At 40.0% G+C, this 20039-nt stretch overlaps 1 protein-coding gene across 1 annotated transcript in view; it reads left to right on the plus strand.

The window, feature by feature from the left end:
• LOC134332437 (metal transporter CNNM4) overlaps positions 1-10845 on the plus strand; it is a 35856-nt gene extending 25011 nt beyond the window's left edge. Inside the window, exons 6-7 of the mRNA XM_063014084.1 lie at positions 2873-3048; positions 9631-10845. Of these exons, the coding sequence (XP_062870154.1) occupies positions 2873-3048; positions 9631-9981 (527 nt within the window). The 3' untranslated portion in view covers positions 9982-10845. The remainder of the gene's footprint in view (positions 1-2872; positions 3049-9630) is intronic.
• Positions 10846-20039: the final 9194 nt, after the last annotated feature.

The raw sequence follows: 20039 nt of genomic DNA on the forward strand, positions 1-20039 counted from the left end.
GCACAGAAATGCAATTGCATTATAATAAACCATTACTACAATAAAATAGTTAAACATAACGTATGGTGTTTATTTTCATGTAGAAAAGATGTCTTGTGGGATTTGCAGGCTCTGGCATTAAATTCCTCAGTGGAAAGGGAGTTTTTTCTCCCCACTTTTTTTATTTAAATGATTTGCTTTGCCATAACCTACCTTAGCCTTCGTTATCTTTGCCATAGCACTAAACTTGGCCCTGTCTGCTATGCAGTAAATAAGATCTTAATTACTTCTGCAGTGCTTATGTTAAAGTGTATTGGTGGTGCATTTAGTAATGAAAATAGTGGTTTTTGTGCTTTGTCCCATGTTTTGTCTGTGTTGTAACTGTTCCCATTGCTTTAATACGCAGTGATTTCTGGGTGTTCTGGGGTTAATTCAGGTAAAACTATTTACTAACATGAGCACTAGGGGGAGCCACATTAACACAGTACATGTACACATTAACATGCCGCTCAAGTTTTGTGAACACTATCTTACCAATGTTTTGTACAATCATTAGACTAATGCATTACTCACTTGATCATGGTAGATGTCCTACACAGATAAACTAAACCTACATATAAGTTTGTTCTACTAATTTTTCATAACATCCATTCATTGTACAACCCCAAATCAGAAAAAGTTGGGGCAGCATGGAAAATGCAAATAATACATTTACTTTGACTTTTATTTGATTGCAGACAGGATGAACCTTAGATATTTCATGTTTTGTCTGCGTAACCAAGTGATTTAGTGTTTCAGCTTTTATTTTGTCCCATTCTTCCTGCAAACACGTCTTAAGATGTGCAACAGTACGGGGTCGTTGTTGTCTCATTTTTCGTTTTAAAATTCTCCACACATCCACACACTGCAGGCAAGCCAGTCCAGTACCCGTACCCTGTTCTTCTGCACCCATGCCTTTGTAATGTGTGCAGCATGTGGTTTTGCATTGTCTTGTTGAAAAATGCATGAACGTCCCTGGAAAAGATGACGTCTTGAAGGCAGCACATGTGGCTCTAAGATCTCGATGTACTTTTTTGCATAATGCTGCCATCACAGAAGTGTAAATGACCTTTGCCGAGGGTCAAGGACCTCATACCATGACAGACCCTGGCTTTTGGACTTGTTGCTGATAACAGTCTGGATGGTCCTTTTCATCTTTGATCCAGAGCACACGGTGTCCATTTTTTCCAAAAAAGACCTGGAATGCTGATTCATCTGACCACAATACACGTTCCCACTCTGTGATGAGCCCAGAGAAGTCGACACCGCTTCTGGACATGGTTAACATAAGGCTTTTTGTTTTGCACAGTTAAGTTTTAAGTGACATTTGTGCATGTAACTCTGTATTGTAAAGTGATCCCTTACCCATGTGGTTATATCAGCTATTGTTGAGTGGCGGTTCTTGATGCAGTGCCACCTGAGGGATCGAAGATCACGCGCATTTAGCTTAAGCTTGCGCCCTTGGCCTTTACACACTGAAATTCCTTTCGATTCTTTGAATCATTTAATGATATTATAATAATAATAATAATAATAAATTTTATTTATAAGCGCCTTTCATAACACTCAAGGACACTTTACAAGAGTTTTTAAAACATACATACAAAAGGACACCAAACATACAAAAGGACACAAAACATACAGGGACAATAAAGTGGAAATTACAGAGAATAGGCTATTTTGAACAGGTGAGTTTTGAGTGTAGATTTAAAAAGAGGAAGAGAATCTATGTTACGGATGTCGGGTGGGAGGGAGTTCCAGAGTTTGGGAGCAGAGCGGCTGAAAGCTCTGCTCCCCATGGTACTCAGACGAGCAGAAGGCAAAGAGAGATGAGTGGAGGAGGAGGATCTGAGCGAGCGGGAGGAAGATGCGATATTGAGAAGATTTGACAGATATGGGGGGGCAAGATTATGGATGGCCTTGAATGTATAGAGAAGAATTTTGAAATTGATTCTATATTTAACAGGAAGCCAGTGGAGTTGTTGAAGGACAGGTGTAATGTGATGAAATGAAGGAGTTTTAGAAATAATACGACCAGCTGCATTCTGGACCAGCTGAAGCTTATGGAGGGATTTATGAGGAAGGCCAAAAAGGAGAGAATTACAATAGTCAATACGGGAGGTAACAAGACTATGAACAAGAATAGAGGCAGTATGGGGGGTGAGGGAGGGGCGTAGACGATTAATGTTACGGAGATGAAATTATGCACTGTAAAGGGAGAAATATGCAAATCCCTTCCAGTCTTTCTTTGAGGTGCATTGTTTTTAAACATTTCAATAATTTTTTCACGCATTTGTTGACAAACTGGAGATCCTCTGATCATCTTTGCTCATCAAAGAATCACATCATTATTTAGTTTTTTCACCTCATTACTAGCTCTAAATTGCCCCCGTCCCAACTTTGTTTGGAATGAAGAACAATGAAAAACTGAAATGAAGTTGAGCAGATAAAACATGAAATATCTTGGGTTCAAACTGTCTGCAATCAAATAAAAGTCAAAGTAAATGTAAGGAACACTGCATTTTTATTTTATTTGCATTTTCCTTACTATCCCAGCATTTTCTGATTTGGGGTTGTAATATCCCATTCATGTGATATATTTTGTGTATTAAATTGCTCTTTTGATGTCCTCAGGCTGTGTTTCCTCTGTAGGTAAGTATTATGTGGCTCTTACATTTGTGTCCTGAGATGTCAATTTTTCACCCCTTGTTTAATTTTCACTTGCTTTCTGTTATGCACATGTGTGTATTTTGTTTAGGCACTTAAACCTTATCTGTAGTGCATTGTGTGTTATGTTAAATATCCTCAGATTTGTATTTAAGCTCACTCTGATTTTTTTTTGTGGATGTCACAGAGTTTCGCTCTCCTTCACACCTGAGTGGCCTGAACCGTTCAGCCTCCCTGAGCTGCTCAGAGAGAGTGGACACGCTTTCTGTCAGCGGCAGCAACTTGCAGCTCAACAGCACCTCTGCACCCCATTATATTCCTGACTTTAATGTGCGTGCTCTCACCGACCTGCAGTTTGTTAAGGTATGAGCAAATAGGCTTAAGATATAAAATCATTAATATTCATTTTGAGATTTCAGTTGTCAGATTGGTATAAATGTGCTAACACTGTATATAAGCAATTAGCATTTATTATTCCAGCAAGATTCCAGTTTTATACTCATTAACAGATTTACCGAGTGTGTAATATAGAATAGAGTATTTTTAAAGGGTTGCTGCAGTAAGACAAATTATAAATAAATGTCTAATACAACTTACACGTACACTGATCAGCCATAACATTAAAACCACCTCCTTGTTTCTACACTCACTGTCCATTTTATCAGCTCCACTCACCATATAGAAGCACTTTGTAGTTCTACAATTACTGACTGTACCTTTTTAGCCTGCTTTCACCCTGTTTTTCAATGGTCAGGACCCCCACAGGACCAACACAGAGCAGGTATTATTTGGGTGGTGGATGATTCTCAGCACTGCAGTGACACTGACATGGTGGTGGTGTGTTAGTGTGTGTTGTGCTAGTATGAGTGGATCAGACACAGCAGCACTGCTGGAATTTTTAATTACCATGTCCACTCTATTAGACACTTCTACCTAGTTGGTCCACCTTGTAGATGTAAAGTCAGATACGATCGGTCATCTATTGCTGCTGTTTGAGTTGGTCATCAGTGGTCTCAGGACACCGCCCATGGGGCGCTGTTGGCTGGATATATTTTTGGTTGGTGGACTATTCTCAGTCCAGCAGTAACAGTGAGGTATTTAAAAACTCCAGCAGCGCTGATGTGTCTTATCCACTCATACCAGCACAACACACTACCACACCACCACCATGTCAGTGTCACTGCAGTGCTGAGAATCATCCACCACCCAAATAATACCTGCTCTGTAGTGGTCCTGGGAGGGTCCTGACCATTGAAGAACAGCATGAAGGGGGGCTAACAAAGCATGCAAAGAAACAGATGGACTACAGTCAGTAATTGTAGAAATACGAAGTGCTTCTATATGGTAAGTGGAGCTGATAAATGGACAGTGAGTGTAGAAACATAGAGGTGGTTTTAATGTATGGCTGATCAGTGTATATTTGATGTGACACCTTGAAACTGGCGCTAAGTGTTCACTGATGTGTGTTCTCCCAAAGTAATAAAATCATTACATTACAAAAAATCGTTAAATCATACAATTAAATCATTATATTACATAAAAAATAAGAAAACTGTAATTTGGTAAATTGCTTAAACAGTGTTTTTTGCAAATAGACATACTCAAAATTTGAGACAGAGGCTAAATAAGACTAAGGTTATGCGAGTAACACAGTTCTTGAAGGTGCTACAATTATCAGTTTAACTGTTAACAGGTGAGGTCAACGAGATGAAGTATAAAAGTCTTTGCAAGTAAGGATGGGTCGTGGTTTACCACTTTTCCAATTTGAGAAAATTGTCAGTCAATTCAAAGACAATGGGTGTGTTCGAAATCCTAGTGAGCTCTCTACATAGACAGCATTTTACGTCATTGTTCATGCGCTCCTGAGAAGGAGGCTGTTCGAATTCTTAGATACCTTAAAATGCTGCCTAGTAAGGCACCTTAAATCTGAACGGTATTTTGACAGAATAACGAGGAAGCATCTGATGCTGCCTTAACGGTGAAGGCAATCCCAGAATTCAGTGCGGCACAACATTCCGCCACCAAGTTTTTATGGGAAAAATGTCGACCTTGCCAGGACGTCATGTGACAACCAGAAGTCCGATCTTTTCCAAAAGCAAAAGCACACTATTCCCATATGGGATATGGTCATATGAAAAAAACTGCAGACTGTAAAAAGTGTGAACATGTGTGAATAGAATAATAATAAAAAATAAGAACAATATGAAAAACAGGATGTTGACTTCATCAAGCCAACATAAAAATAATAATAACAAGCTAAAAAAAACAGGATGTTGGCTTTGTCAAGTCATCGTAATTATTTTACCCAAAATGAAGAAAACTGTGTTGTATGTCATGCAAGAGATGAACATTAAGTTTAATACATTTTAAAATCAAAGTAAAAACTTTCATGAAGTTGAACTATCTCATCTGTAAAGTGTAAGTTGAGGCTTCTGCATGATGTTAATTGTTGCAAAGAACTTGGTTCAGACTAATTCATATGACCACAAAGAGTTTGTGAAAAATCGAGGCGATACTCTCTATATAAAATTAAGTACAAAGGGCCGCTCAGGTGGGTCAGAGGTAAAAACACACGCTGGAACACCAGAGCTGGGATCTCGAATACATCGTATCGAGTCTCAGCTCTGCCATCCGGCTGGACTGAGAGGCCACATGAACAATGATTGGCCTGTTGTTTAGACAGGGTTGGGATATTAAAAGCCAGATAGGACTCTCTCATAACTAATGCAATTACGACCTCTGCTGGCTGATTGATGGAGCCTGCACAGAGACGGGAAAAGAGTGCTGTCAGGGTGTGTCTCTCCGTACACAGTGCTGATCTGCACTGCACTCGTCAAAGTTTAGGTGACAAAATGCATACGGCTGCTGCCCACGTGTCGGAGGGGGCATGGGATAGCTTCGTTCTCCTCAATCGGAACGGGGATCGGCATTTAGGGCAATTGGACGCACTAAAAGGGAGAAAATGCATAAACAAAATATATGTATAAGCACAAAGCCATGCAATCTTCATAGCCAGCACTGGCAGTGACTTTAAAAATGGAACGGTTCATAGGTTTACCCATGACTCTAACAATGTCTCAGTTTGTCAAATTTCTGCCCTTTTAGAGCAGAAGTACCAGCAATGATTGCCTGCTAACATTTAGCAACATAATATAGCAATACAGAATATAAAATAAAGTATTACAATCCTAAAAGTTGGTCGGTGTATATTCAAAAGTCTTTAGGCGCCAATTTTTCTGACAACAATTAAGGATGGTAAGAGATTATTCAGTCCACCGGGGATTGTATTCCAGTGCTGTTTTTACACACCCTTTGTTGACTTCCTTTTGCATGTCCTTCCAGGGAAATCTTTGTTGCCATCTTAAGGGCCGTGCCTGCACTTAACATCTCAATTGAAGCTTGTTAGATGAAAACCTCTTTCCCTTCACAGTGCTACTAATGGTTCTGTAAGAAAAAAGTTTAAATGTGAAAAAATATTTATACAACCCCAAATCAGATAAAAGTTGGGACAGTATGGAAAATGCAAATAAAATAAAAATGCAGTGTCCCTTACATTTACTTTGACTTTTATTTGATTGCAGACAGTTTGAACCCAAGATATTTCATGTTTTTTCTGCTCAACCTAATTTCATTTGTTAATATACCTCCATTCCTGCATTTCAGACCTGCAACACATTCCAAAAAAGTTAAGACGAGGACAATTTAGGGCTAGTAATGAGTTGAAAAAAACAAATAATGATGTAATTCCAAACAGGTGATGTCAACAGGTGATTGTAATCATGGTTTGGTACAAAAGCAGCATCCAGGAAAGGCGGAAAGTCAAGTCAACTTTATTTATATAGCGCTTTTTACAATATACATTGTCTCAAAGCAACTTTACAAAATCCAGGACCAACAGATACAAAACCCCTGTTGAGCAAGCCGAGGGCGACTGTGGCAAGGAAAAACTCCCTGAAAATTACAGGAAGAAACCTTTACAGGAAATTACAGGAAAGAGTCTTTGATGAGCAAAGATGGACAGAGGATCTCCAGTTTGTCAACAAATGCGTGAGAAAATTATTAAAATGTTTAAAAACAATGTACCTCAAAGAAAGATGGAAAGGGATTTGCATAATATCATTAAACGATTCAGGGAATCAGAAGGAATTTCAATGCGTAAAGGCCAAGGGCGCAAGCTTAAGCTGAACATCCGTGCTCTTCAATCCCTCAGATGGCACTGCATCAAGAACCGTCACTTATCAATAGCTGATATAACCACATCGGCAAGGGATTACTTTGGCAAACCTTTGTCAAGCACTACAATACAGAGTTAGATGCACAAATGCCACTTCAAACTTTACTGTGCAAAAAAGAAGCCTTATGTTAACCATGTCCAGAAGTGGCGTCAATTTCTCTGGGCTTGGAGGCATCTAGGATGGACCATCACACATCAGCATTCCAGGTCTTTTTTGAAAAAAAATTATAGGACACCGTGTGCCCCGGACCAATGACAAAAAGGACCATCTGTCATGGTATGGGGCTGTGTCAGTGCCCTTGGCAAAGGCCATTTACACTTCTGTGATGCAGCATTAATGCAGAAAAGTACATTGAGATCTCAGAGCAACATATGCTGCCTTCAAGACGTCATCTTTTCCAGGGACGTCCATGCATTTTTCAACAAGACAATGCAAAAGCACATGCTGCACACCTTACAAAGGCATGGCTGCGGGAGAAGAGGGTATGGGTACTGGACTGGTCTGCCTGCAATCCTGACCTGTCCCTAATAAAGAATGTGTGGAGAATTTAAAATACAAAATGCAACAACGACGACCTCGTACTGTTGCACATCTTAAGACGTGTTTGCAGGAAGAATGGGACAAAATAAAAGCTGAAACACTAAATCACTTGGTATCCTCGGTGCCAAAACATCTTTTAAGTGTGGTGAAAAGGAATGGCATCATTACAAAGTGGTAAATGCTTTACTGTAATGTGAAAGTTGGCCTGAAATGCAGGAATGGATGTTCATTAATAAATGAAATGAAGTGGACCAGACAAAACATGAAATATCATGGTTCATCCTGTCTGCAATGAGAAAATCTGTGTTTTTTATTATTTGCATTTTCCATGCTCTCCCAACTTTTTCTGATTTGGGGTTGTAGGTGTTAGGTAATTCACAATAAGACAAACTGTCTACAAATGACAGAAATTTGCTACTTTTGCTAGGATCGAGCATCCTGCAAAGATAATACCAAGATCATAGAGTGCAATGCTTAAGTAGATGCAAGAGATCCTATGGTAACAGCAAAAGACCCAGAGAACTCTGTAGGTAAAGCCTGGTGTTAATGGATAGACATCACTCAAAAGTCCACTGCTGGGCGCCCAGGTGGGTCAGCGGGATATTCCGCTAGCACACCAGTGCCACCGGCACCGACGTTGCCACCGGCCTTCTGGGTGCCATCTGGGTGCCATCTGGGGGCGTAATTGGCTGTGCCTTCAGCAGATACTAATTGGCCATCGTATCTGCAGGGTGGGGGCCGGACTATGTGTTGGTGGGATCTTTATACACTGTGTAAGGACTAGGGCTGGCACCGATCCGATACTCTGTAATGGTATCGATCCAATATTGGCCCAAATTACTGGATCGGATATCGGAATGAAAAAAAACTGTAATCCGATCCGATACTGTTGCTTAATGTAAATAACACTTAATGTAAACAAGGCCATTGTTTGTGTGTAAAGCAAATAACACACAAAGATACGTTCCAACAGCCGTAACAAGGTGCATCTTGATGATATCATTAAAATATACCACTGATCTACAACTCATCTGCCACAGCCATTCAGAAATTAAAACACACTGATCTACTTAAACTTTTAGCATTTCAAAAAATCATCTACTACTGCCACAACTAAAAACACTGTTTAAACACAATAAAAATTGTTTTATAAATGATAAATTGCACACCTGAGATAAAGAAAATCTTGTCCCGCTTGGAGATATTTAACATCCTCAACGATTAATCCATTAGTGTTATGAAATAAAACAAACTACACTGTTTCCCGTTTTCCTCTTCAAAATCTAGCGGGGTTTTTTAATAAGCATGCTTGAGTTTTTTAATAAGCGTGCTTTGGTTTTTAATGATCTAAACACGTGACTGAACTTTAACGGAAAATCTCACACCAATTGTAGACACTTGTTAAACAAGCCAAAAATGCTGCTAAATGTTCTGTGTGTAAAAGTTAATATAAAAACAGCAGTTTTGAATAAGTGTGATGTTGTAGGTTATGTTTTTATATTTGTTTCACAGTCTGAGCATTGTTATTTTGATTTTTTAGCTTTTTTAGCTATTTTAACCATGGTGCATTAAGACATGTATTATTACTGCTTAGTTGTTTGAGAGGAGAAATAACAGTATCGGATTGGTATCAGTATCGGCAGATACTCAATTTGCAGTATTGGTATCGGACATGAAAAAGTGGTATCGAGCCAGCCCTAGTAAGGACCCTGATTGGCGGAAGAGACGCCTGTGCAGAATGCAGGGGCGAAAAGAGGAGGGCTGTGCACGTGTCGGAAGAGGCAGGAACAGCGACGTGATCTCCTCGGATGCAAACGGGTATCCCTCAGCAGCGGAAGACAAAATGAGTGTGCAAAATCGGGAGGAAAATGGGGAGAAAATGCATTAAAAAAAAGTCCACTGCTGTCTAAAACAACTCTGTACATTTTAATTTTGCCAAAGACGGTCTGGATTTTCCACAACATGTCTGGTAAAAAGTCAACACGAGCATCATGGTGAGGACCTTTATAGATGGCAATAATTGAGGGTCAACTTAATTTAAATTTAAAATCGTTTAATTATGCTTAATTTGTGCAACTATAAGTAATGCACGCTTTTAGCTCATGAGGAAAATTGATTGTTGATTGAGTTTATGTTTTTTTAGCATTTGGTTTTATATATTTTTTTCCAGATCAGCCGTTCTCAGTACCAAAATGGTCTTTTGGCTTCCAAGCTGGACAGCTCACCCCAGTCTCCACAGAGTAATCACATCCGATTAGAGTCTACGCTTGCACCGCCCGTGACCCCACCCACTTCCTCCACGACATGCAGCTCAGCACCATCAGCACTTAAAGAGGTTGCAAACGAGACTACTGCATTGCTTAATGACAAGAACATCCATCGATCCCACCCTAACACCAACTCCAGCCCTCACCTTCCGCCTCACAATCGTCCTCAGTCAAACAGTTACCCCAACAACCCAAACACCCATCCTATAGTCCACATCTCTCATAGCCACGCCCACACCGAGAGCACAATCTAACTGTGTTTGAGGAGCTGTGGATGCCAGATGGACCACTTCGACTTCGGCATAAGGACACACACATACACATGCTGGCACACATTTAGGCACATGCACACAATATCATACCTATCAGCAGCAATCTGTACTTGCATATGGCCATTCTAAACCTTATATGCAAACTAACAAGCACTTTTATTATTATATTATTAATGCACTTCATGGTAGGAGTTGTATGTTCTGACTCTATGCATGCAATCTTTTCATTTTCATTTTTACCCAGCAGGATGGCATCTTTGCAGAATTTTGACATTCTGAGCTACAGTACAGCATACGAATGAGATCTACAGGCTGTGGATGAGATTTACAGGCTCAGAGTTAGGTTGTCATAAAGACCATCCTTGGAGCTTTTCTTTTTTTGCTATAAGTCCAAATGTTACATGGTACTCACATAATGATGTTACACATACTGATTACTGTTTCTGTAGCATGCAATGGGTAAAAATGCCTTGGGCACACTAAGGCATTTCACTGTATAACGCAAGATGTGCACTTTTGATATCCTCCATAACAAACCATTTATCTTTTTTAAAAGCATTTGGGCATCGATAGCCATTTGCTACTATTGCCAAGAGTTCAGTGGCACATGTGATGTTTGTGCTAAACTGACTAGGTTTCATTAAGCACAACCATTTTTTTTATTAGGTCATAGAGTTACCACACTACAGATGGGCTGCACAATAATACATGATCAAATGTGGGAAATTTTAAATTCAAATTATAAATGTAATATGGTTCTGAAATTTGCATGTTTTATGGATGGACCTTTATCCTATGTGTACGATAACAGACATACTCATACATATAGCCCTTAATTATATTGTATCGGGTCATTATTTGTTATTTATTTTTGCATAAATTAATGTGTAAATATTATTTACTTTTTGAACTAGAAATATTTTGTATGCATAGATTCTACTGAGACTGCCCAGCACAACAGCAGCTTATACATACACTGATCAGCCATATCATTATTCCTTGTTTCTACACTCACTGTCCATTTTATCAGCTCCACTTACCATATAGAAGCACTTTGTAGTTCTACAATTACTGACTGTAGTCCAACTGTTTCTCTGCATGCTTTGTTAGTCCCCTTTCATGCTGTTCTTCAATGGTCAGGACCCCACAGGACCACCAGAGAGCAGGTATTATTTAGGTGGTGGATCATTCTCAGCACTGCAGTGACAATGACATGGTGGTGGTGTGTTAGTGTGTGTTGTGCTGCTATGAGGGGATCAGACACAGCAGCGCTGCTGGAGTTTTTAAACACCATGTCCACTCACTGTCCACTCTATTAGACACTCCTACCTAGTTGTTCCACCTTGTAGATTTAAAGTCAAGAGACGATCGCTCATCTATTGCTGCTGTTTGAGTTGGTCATCTTCTAGACCTTCATCAGTGGTCACAGGACGTTTGATGTGTCTTATCCACTCATACCAGCACAACACACACTAACACACCACCACCATGTCAGTGTCACTGCAGTGCTGAGAATGATCCACCACCCAAATAATACCTACTCTGTAGTGGTCCTGTGGGGATCCTGACCATTGAAGAACAGGGTGAAAGCAGGTTAAAAAACATTTAGAGAAACAGATGGACTACAGTCAGTAATTGCAGAACTACAAAGGCTTCTATATGGTAAGTGGAGCTGATAAAATGGACAGTGAGTGTAGAAACAAGGAGGTCGTTTTAATGTTATGGCTAATCGGTGTAGGTATTACCATTATATAAATACGACGATACCTAGTCAATTACCATAGTCAAAAGAATTAGGGTTACATTTTAGTACATAAAACTGCAGTAGTACTGGTGCTGAGACAAAATTCACTGTGAATTAGGAAAAGAAAAACTACATTCTTTGTTATGTGTTTTTTCAATCCCTGAAGCAAATGAAATGCTTGCTTTGTTTCTTTATGCTTATAATAAGACGTTTTCTCTATATACTAACAAAAAAATATTAGGACCAATTGTGCTTGTCCCCTCATGTGAGCACCCCTTTTTGTGTGCAGTATTCACTAAACAAAGTAGCCTAATAACGTATTTTGATGCATGTCTCAAGTGTCACCTGTTCATACTCTGTATTGTTAGTCAAAGTTGAAATGTCAGGTAAAATAAGAGCCAGTGAGTTGCTTAGTCGTACTGACAGCATTGTTATATGTGGAACTTTTATTTTACGTCGTGTAGTATTCATGTTAAAGGTGGGTACGGGTCCTATTTTTATATGGCAAATGAGATATTTATAATTGTTTTGTTGCCTTTATGAAGTGTCTAAAAAGAGAAGCAATAGATAGATAGGTACTAAAGGGTTTTATGATTTTGCACAGAGGACTTGGTTTCATTTTTACCTCAGTTGAAATGTATAACTTTGTACTCCTGTTAATGTTTTTTTTTTTTTTTTCAATGAACATGTATATAATGACCATAAATTATTATTTAACATGACCAAAGGTACAACAGCACAATTATATAATTGGGAGACACATTCACCAAAGTATTTAGCACATGTTTCTGTCTTTTCTTTCTTTCTTTTCTTCTAACATACTACCTAACCTGTTTGGGCCTTGAGTTTGTAGAGGGAGAGACAGGGGCGTAACTACTGGGGGGGCAAAGGGGGGGCAGGTGCACTGGAACCCGCACTGCCCCCCCCCCCCCCCCATTGGCTGTACTCGCCAGGTCATTATTATTATATTACTATTATATTACAATATTAAAATAACTAAAAGACAATGAAATATCAATACATGTATTTATTAGCATGGAATTTGTTGAGGGGGCCCAAAAATTTTTTTGCACAGGGGCCCATGAGCTCCTGGTTACGCCACTGGGGAGAGACACCTGTGCAGTAATGAAATTCCTTCGAGCTTGAGGTCCAGTCAAGTAATCTGATTTTAATGTTCATGGCAACGGTTTGTGACTACCTCTTGCTGCTGGCTTTTTTATTAAAATGACCTTGGTTTGATGATTTGTCAACACTAAAGGTTAAAGATAATACAGGTGCAGGCTGTGGGCCCATTTTCCATTGAACACACTGTTTGTTGTCATGCTTCTTGTGTGTTGATTCATGAAACAGTTGAGCTCTGCAGACCAGTACAACTCTTTTGCTTCTTAGGTACCATGTTTAGCAGCATGGCTTTCATGTGCTTGCTTTGAATGTACAGTCAAGCCGGAAAGTTTGCATACCCCTTTCACCTTCTCCATGTTTTATTACATTACAGACTCATTCTATAATATACTGAGTTCTTTTTTTTTTTTGTCACAAAATTCTACACAAAATAGCCCAAATGACAAAGTGAAAGCAGGTTTTTAGACATTTGTACTGATTTTTTAAAAATAAAAATGTAAAATATCATATGTACACAAGTGTGCACACCCTTTAATATGACACCCAAAAGTGAGCTGAGGTGCATTTTGTTTTCACTGATACTGCTTGAGATGTTTCTACAATTTAATTGGAGTCCACCTGTGGTAAATTCAATTGATTGGACATGATTGGGGATTGCCAACACCTGCCTGTATAAGGTCCCACAGTTGACAGTGCATATCAGAGCAAACTCCAAGCCATGGGGTCAAAGGAATTATCTGCAGACCTCAGAAACAGGACTGTGTCAAGGCATAGATCTGGTGAAGGGTACAGAAAAATTGCTGCAGCTTTACAGGTCCCAAGGAGCACAGTGGCCACCATTATTCATAAATGGAAGAAGTTTGGAACCACCAAAAATCCCCCTAGACCTGGCCGCCCGGCCAAACTGAGCGATCGGGGACGACAGGCCTCGGCCAGGAAGGTGAACAGGACACCCTGAAGGGTCACTCTGAAAGAGGTCCAGCGTATCATCGTGGAGATGGGAGAACCTATCAGAAGATCAACCATCCAGGCAGCACTCCACAAATCACGCCTTTATGCTAGAGTGGCCTGAAGGAAGCCACTCCTTAGTAAAAGGCACATGGCAGGCCACTTGGAGTTTGCCAAAACGCACCTAGAGAACTCTCAAACCATGAAACAAGATTCTCTCGTCTGATGAAACCAACATTGAACTTTTTGACCTGAATACTAAGTGTCACGTCTGGAGGAAACCAGGCACCGCTCATCGCCCGGCTAATGCCATCCCTACAGTGAAGCATGGTGGTGGCAGCATCATGATGTGGGGATGTTTTCAGCAGCGGAACCAGGGCGACTAATCCTGATAGAGGGAAAGATAAATGCAGCTAAGTACACCGAGATCCTTGAAGAAAACCTGCTCCAGAGCGCTCTGAACCTCAGACTGGGATGAAGGTTTACCTTCCAACATGACAACGACCCGAAGCACACAGCCAAGAGAACAAAGGAGTGGCTTAGGAGAAAGTCTGTGAATGTCCTTGAGTGGTCCAGCCAGAACCCAGACCTGAATCCAATCAAACATCTGTGGAAGGAGCTGAAAATGGCTGTGTGACTCTCCCCATCCAACCTGACGGAGCTTGCAAGGATATGCCAAGAGGAATGGGCAAAATGTCCAGAAACAAGTGTGCCAAGCTCATAGCTTCTTTCCCGAGAAGGCTTAAAGCTGTAATTGCTGCCAAAGGTGCATCAACCCAGTATTAGGCTAAGGGTGTGTACAGATATGTAACCCCTAAATAAAAATTTTTGTCAGTAAAATAAAATTTTATATTTCCTAAACCCTGTTTTCACTTCGTAATTATTGGTGATTGTGTTTAGATGTTTGAGACAAAAAATGAACTTAATCTATTATACAGTAGAATGAGTCTGTAATGTAATAAAATGTGGAGAAGGTGAAATGAGTGTGCAGACTTTCCGGCTTGACTGTACCTAGAAAATACATGTAATGGTTTGCAAAGGTTTTTACATACATACACACACACACATCAGTGTGGGTGTGGTGTTCTTTTGGTAGTGCAGTATTGTTTTTTTGCACCAAACATACTTTTTGGAATTATGGCCAAAAAGTTCAACTTTAAACTTAGACCATAACACATCCCCACATGATGTTGCCAGTGTTAGACTTGATATAGGTTTTTGCAAATTGGATGTTTGTCTTGCCACCCTACCCCATAGCCCATATACACTGATCAGCATTAACATTAAAACCACCTCCTTGTTTCTACACTCACTGACCATTTTATCAGCTCCACTTACCATATAGAAGCACTTTGTAGTTCTTCAATTACTGACTGTAGTCCCTCTGTTTCTCTACATACTTTTTTTTAAAGTTTTTAAATACCGTGTCCACTCACTGTCCACTCTATTAGACACTCCTACCTAGTTGGGTCACCTTGTAGATGTAAAGTCAGAGATGATCGCTCATCTATTGCTGCTGTTTGAGTTGGTCATCTTCTAGACCTTCATCAGTGGTCACAGGACGCTGCCCACGGGGCGCTGTTGGCTGGATATTTTTGGTTGGTGGACTATTCTCAGTCCAGCAGTGACAGTGAGGTGTTTAAAAACTCCATCAGTGCTGCTGTGTCTTATCTACTCGTATCAGCATAACACACACTAACACACCACCACCATGTCAGTGTCACTGCAGTGCTGAGAATTATCCACCACCCAAATAATACCTACTCTGTGGGGGTCCTGACCATTAAAGAACAGCATGAAAGGGGGCTAACAAAGCATGCAGAGAAATAGATGAACTACAGTAATTGTAGAACTACGAAGTGCTTCTATATGGTAAGTGGAGTAGATAAAATGGACAGTAAGTGTAGAAACAAGCAGGTGGTTTTAATGTTATGGCTGATCGGTGTATATGAAGAATATGGGAGATTTATGTATTACACAGCCAGTACTTGCAAGAAAATCCTGCAGCTCCTTTAATGTTGCTGTAGGCCTCTTGGTAGCCTTTCGAACCAGTTTTCTTCCATTTACACGTCGAGGGACATTCAGTTCTTGGTAGTCACTGTTATGCCATATTTTAGCCACTTGTTGATGACCGTCTTCACTGTGTTCCATGGTATATGTAATGCCTTGGAAATTTTTGTACCCTTCTCCTTACTGATACCTTTCAATAATCAGATCCAGATGCTTGGTTAGCTGTTTGTGGACCACAGTTTTTGCTGTAAGATGCAACTTAGTAAATGTCAGACAAATCCTGCTTTACACCTGAACTTCATGTGGGGTTATTTACTTAGTCACTTTAATTGATGGCCAGTGTGACTTCTATTTGACATGAGTTTAAATGTGATTGTTTTTTAACACAGCCACATCCCCAATAATAAGAGAATAAATTATCTATAGTGGTCTTTGTTTCTCTTTTAAGGAAAGAGTGTAATGAGCAAAAGTACTGTAACTAGATTTATGTTTAGACTTGCGTTTAAAGAAACGTGTATATAATGTTTTATAAGAAATGCAAAAGAAATATCAATTTAATGATAATAAATTGAGAGGTCTATTTCTCTATTAAATGTTTTGCTTGTCTTCTTTTCAGTGGCATGTTAGCATTATTAATTTATGCTTTTTATGTTAACCCCAAATCAGAAAAAGTTGGGACAGCATGGAAAATGCAAATAATAAAAAAAACAGTTTCTTACATTTACCTTGACTTTTATTTGATTGCAGACAGGATGAACCTGAGATATTTCATGTTTTGTCTGCTCAACTTCATTTCATTTATTAATTAGCATCCATCCCTGCATTTCAGGCCTGCAACACATTCCAAAAAAAGTTGGGATAGTAAAGCATTTACCACTCCTTTTCACTACACTTAAAAGACGTTTTGGCACCGAGGATACCAAGTGATTTAATGTTTCAGCTTTTATTTTGTCCCATTCTTACTGCAAACACGTCTTAACGTGCAACTGTACGTGGTGGTCGTTGTCGCACTTTTCCCTTCAAAATTCTTCACACATTCTCTATTGGGGACAGGTCAGGACTGCAGGCAGGCCAGCCATGCCTTTGTAATGTGTGCAGCATGTAGTTTTGCATTGTCTTGTTGAAAAATGCATGAATGTTCCTGGAAAAGATGACGTCTTGAAGGCAGCATATGTTGCTCTAAGATCTTAATGTACTTTCATTAATGCTGAGAGACCCTTTTCTTTGGACTTGTTACTGATAACAGTCTGGATGGCCCTTTTCGTCTTCGGTCTGCAGCACACAGCGTCCTTTGTTTTTTATATATGTATATATACTTACCATATAGAAGCACTTTGTAGTTCTACAATTACTAACTGTAGTCCATCTGTTCCTCTGCATGCTTTGTTAGCCCCCTTTCATGCTGTTCTTCAATGGTCAGGACCACCACAGAGTAGGTATTACTTGGGTGGTGGATAATTCTCAGCACTGCAGTGACAATGACATGGTGGTGGTGTGTTAGTGTGTGTTGTGCTGGTATGAGTGGATAAGACACAGCAATGCTAATGGAGATTTTAAACACCTCACTGTCACTGCTGGACTGAGAATTGTCCACCAACCAAAAATATATCAGCGGGCAGCGTCCTGTGACCACTGATGAAGGTCTAGAAGATGACCAACTTGAATCTGAATCAGATTATTTCGCCAGGTATGTTACACATAGGAGGAATTTGTTTTGGTGATACACATTCTAATACACAAAGTAGTACACATAATACACATGTATGACATGTAGCATGTTAACAGTCCATGTGCTGTCTGGTCTGTTAAATAAGTATTAACCAAGGGAGCAACTGTGGTTTGTTGTTTGTTTATTAGTATTTTAACGTCATGTTTTTCACTTTTTGTTACATTCATGTAACGGTAGTTACTCATTACACAAGTTTCATCAGTTCACAAGGTTATATCAAACACAGTCATGGACAATTTAGTGTCTCCATTTCACCTCACTTGCATGTCTTTGGACTGTGGGAGGAAACCCACGCGACACAGGAAGAACATGCAAACTCCACACAGAAAGGACCCAGACCGCCCCACCTGGGGATGGAACCCAGGACCTTCTTGCTGTGAGGCGACAGTGCTACTCACTTAGGAGCAACTGTGGTTGAGAATTGTTACAGCTCTTGGAAAAAAAAGCTGTTAGCATGTCTGATTGTTTTTGTTGTCTCCTGCCAGACGGAAGTGTTTGCAAGAGGTGATGTCCAGGATAAAACAGCAGCGATAAATGAGCGATCATCTCTGACACACACTAGCACACCACCACCATGTCATTGTTTGTTTGTTTGTTTATTAGGATTTTAATGTCATGTTTTACACTTTGGTTACATTCATGACAGGAATGGTAGTTACTCATTATACAAGTTTAGATCAAACACAGTCATGGACAATTTAGTGTCTCCAATTCACCTCACTTGCATGTCTTTGGACTGTGGGAGGAAACCCACACGGACACGGGGAGAACATGCAAACTCCACACAGAAAGGACCCGTACCTTCTTGCTGTGAGGCGACAGTGCTACCCACTGAGGAGCGATTGTGGTTAAGAATTGTTACAGCTCTTGGAAAAAAAGCTGTTAGCATGTCTGGTTGTGTTTGTTGTCTCCTGCCAGACAGAAGTGTTTGCAAGGATAAAACAGCAGCAATAAATGAGCGACCATCTCTGACTTTATGTCTACAGTGGACAGTGAGTGGACACGGTATTTATAAACTCCAGCAGCGCTGATGTGTCTGATCCACTCATACCAGCACAACACACACTAACACACCACCACACCACCACCAAGTCATTGTCACTGCAGTGCTGAGAATCGGAATATCTTTATTGTCATTATACCAGGTATAGTGAAATTAAGGTGCAATAATCTACAGTGTTACAAACAATAAATTTAAAAAACAAAATTTGCATTCACAAAATTTACAATAACACAAATATTTACATTTTCAGCATTTAGCAGACGCTTTTATCCAAAGCGACTTACAGTACTGTGACAGTATACAATCTAAGCAATTGAGGGTTAAGGGCCTTGCTCAGGGGCCCACCAGCAACCTGGCAGTGGTGTGGTTTGAACCGGCAACCTTCTGATTACTGAACCAGCACCTTAACCACTAGGCTATAGCTGCCCTATAAAGGTTGACCCCGACGTGATTTGGAGTCAGACGCGCTTCCCTTGCGCCACGAGGTCAAACAGACCTTCTCATCTACCACCTAAATAATACCTACTCTGTGGTGGTCCTGACCATTGAAGAACAGGGTGAAAGCAGGGTAAAAAGGTATGTAGAGAAATAGATGGACTACAGTCAGTCAGTGTGTGTTGTGCTGGTATGAGTGGATCAGACACAGCAGCGCTGCTGGAGTTTTTAAATACCATGTCCACTCACTGTCCACTCTATTACACACTCCTACCTAGTTGGTCCACCTTGTAGATGTAAAGTCAGAGACGATAGCTCATCTGTTGCTGCTGTTTGAGTTGGTCATCTTCTAGACCTTCATCAGTGGTCACCACGGGGCACTGTTGGCTGGATATTTTTGGTTGGTGGACTATTCTCAGTCCAGCAGGGACAGTGAGGTGTTTAAAAACTCCATCAGCGCTGCTGTGTCTTATCCACTCATACAGACATCCCAAGTTGCAAAAACTCATTTCAGGGAGGTACCCCCGGACCCCGATCCCACAAGCCAAAAAAAAAAAAAAAGCTAAAAAACCTCTTGCACACACCAAAAGATATGGGTGATAACAGAACTTTTAGGAGCTGCTAACTCAGCTACTAAGCTAACTGTCAGCGTCACAAACACATTGTGTACTACATAGTGCACTAGATAGTGTGAAAGATAATAGATTTATGTTCCTTACATAGTGCACTAGATTGTATATTACAAAAGAATTTATGTTCCTTACTTAGTGCACTACATAGTGTACTAGATAGACTTATGTTTCTTACATAATGCTTTAGGTAGCGTATTAGCTAACTGATTTAGGTTCTCTACATAGTGCACTAAATTGTATATCAGATAACGGATTTATGTTCCCTACATAGTGCACTAGATAGTATTTTAGATATGAATGTATGTTCCCTACGTAGTGCACCAGATAATGAATTAGACAATTGGTTTATGTTCCCTACACAGTGCACTAGATTGTATATCAGATCACGGATTTATGTTCCGTACATAGTGCACTAAA

This window comes from Trichomycterus rosablanca, chromosome 18, assembly GCF_030014385.1.
Source record: "Trichomycterus rosablanca isolate fTriRos1 chromosome 18, fTriRos1.hap1, whole genome shotgun sequence".
In the NCBI taxonomy this organism is placed as follows: Eukaryota; Metazoa; Chordata; class Actinopteri; order Siluriformes; family Trichomycteridae; genus Trichomycterus; species Trichomycterus rosablanca.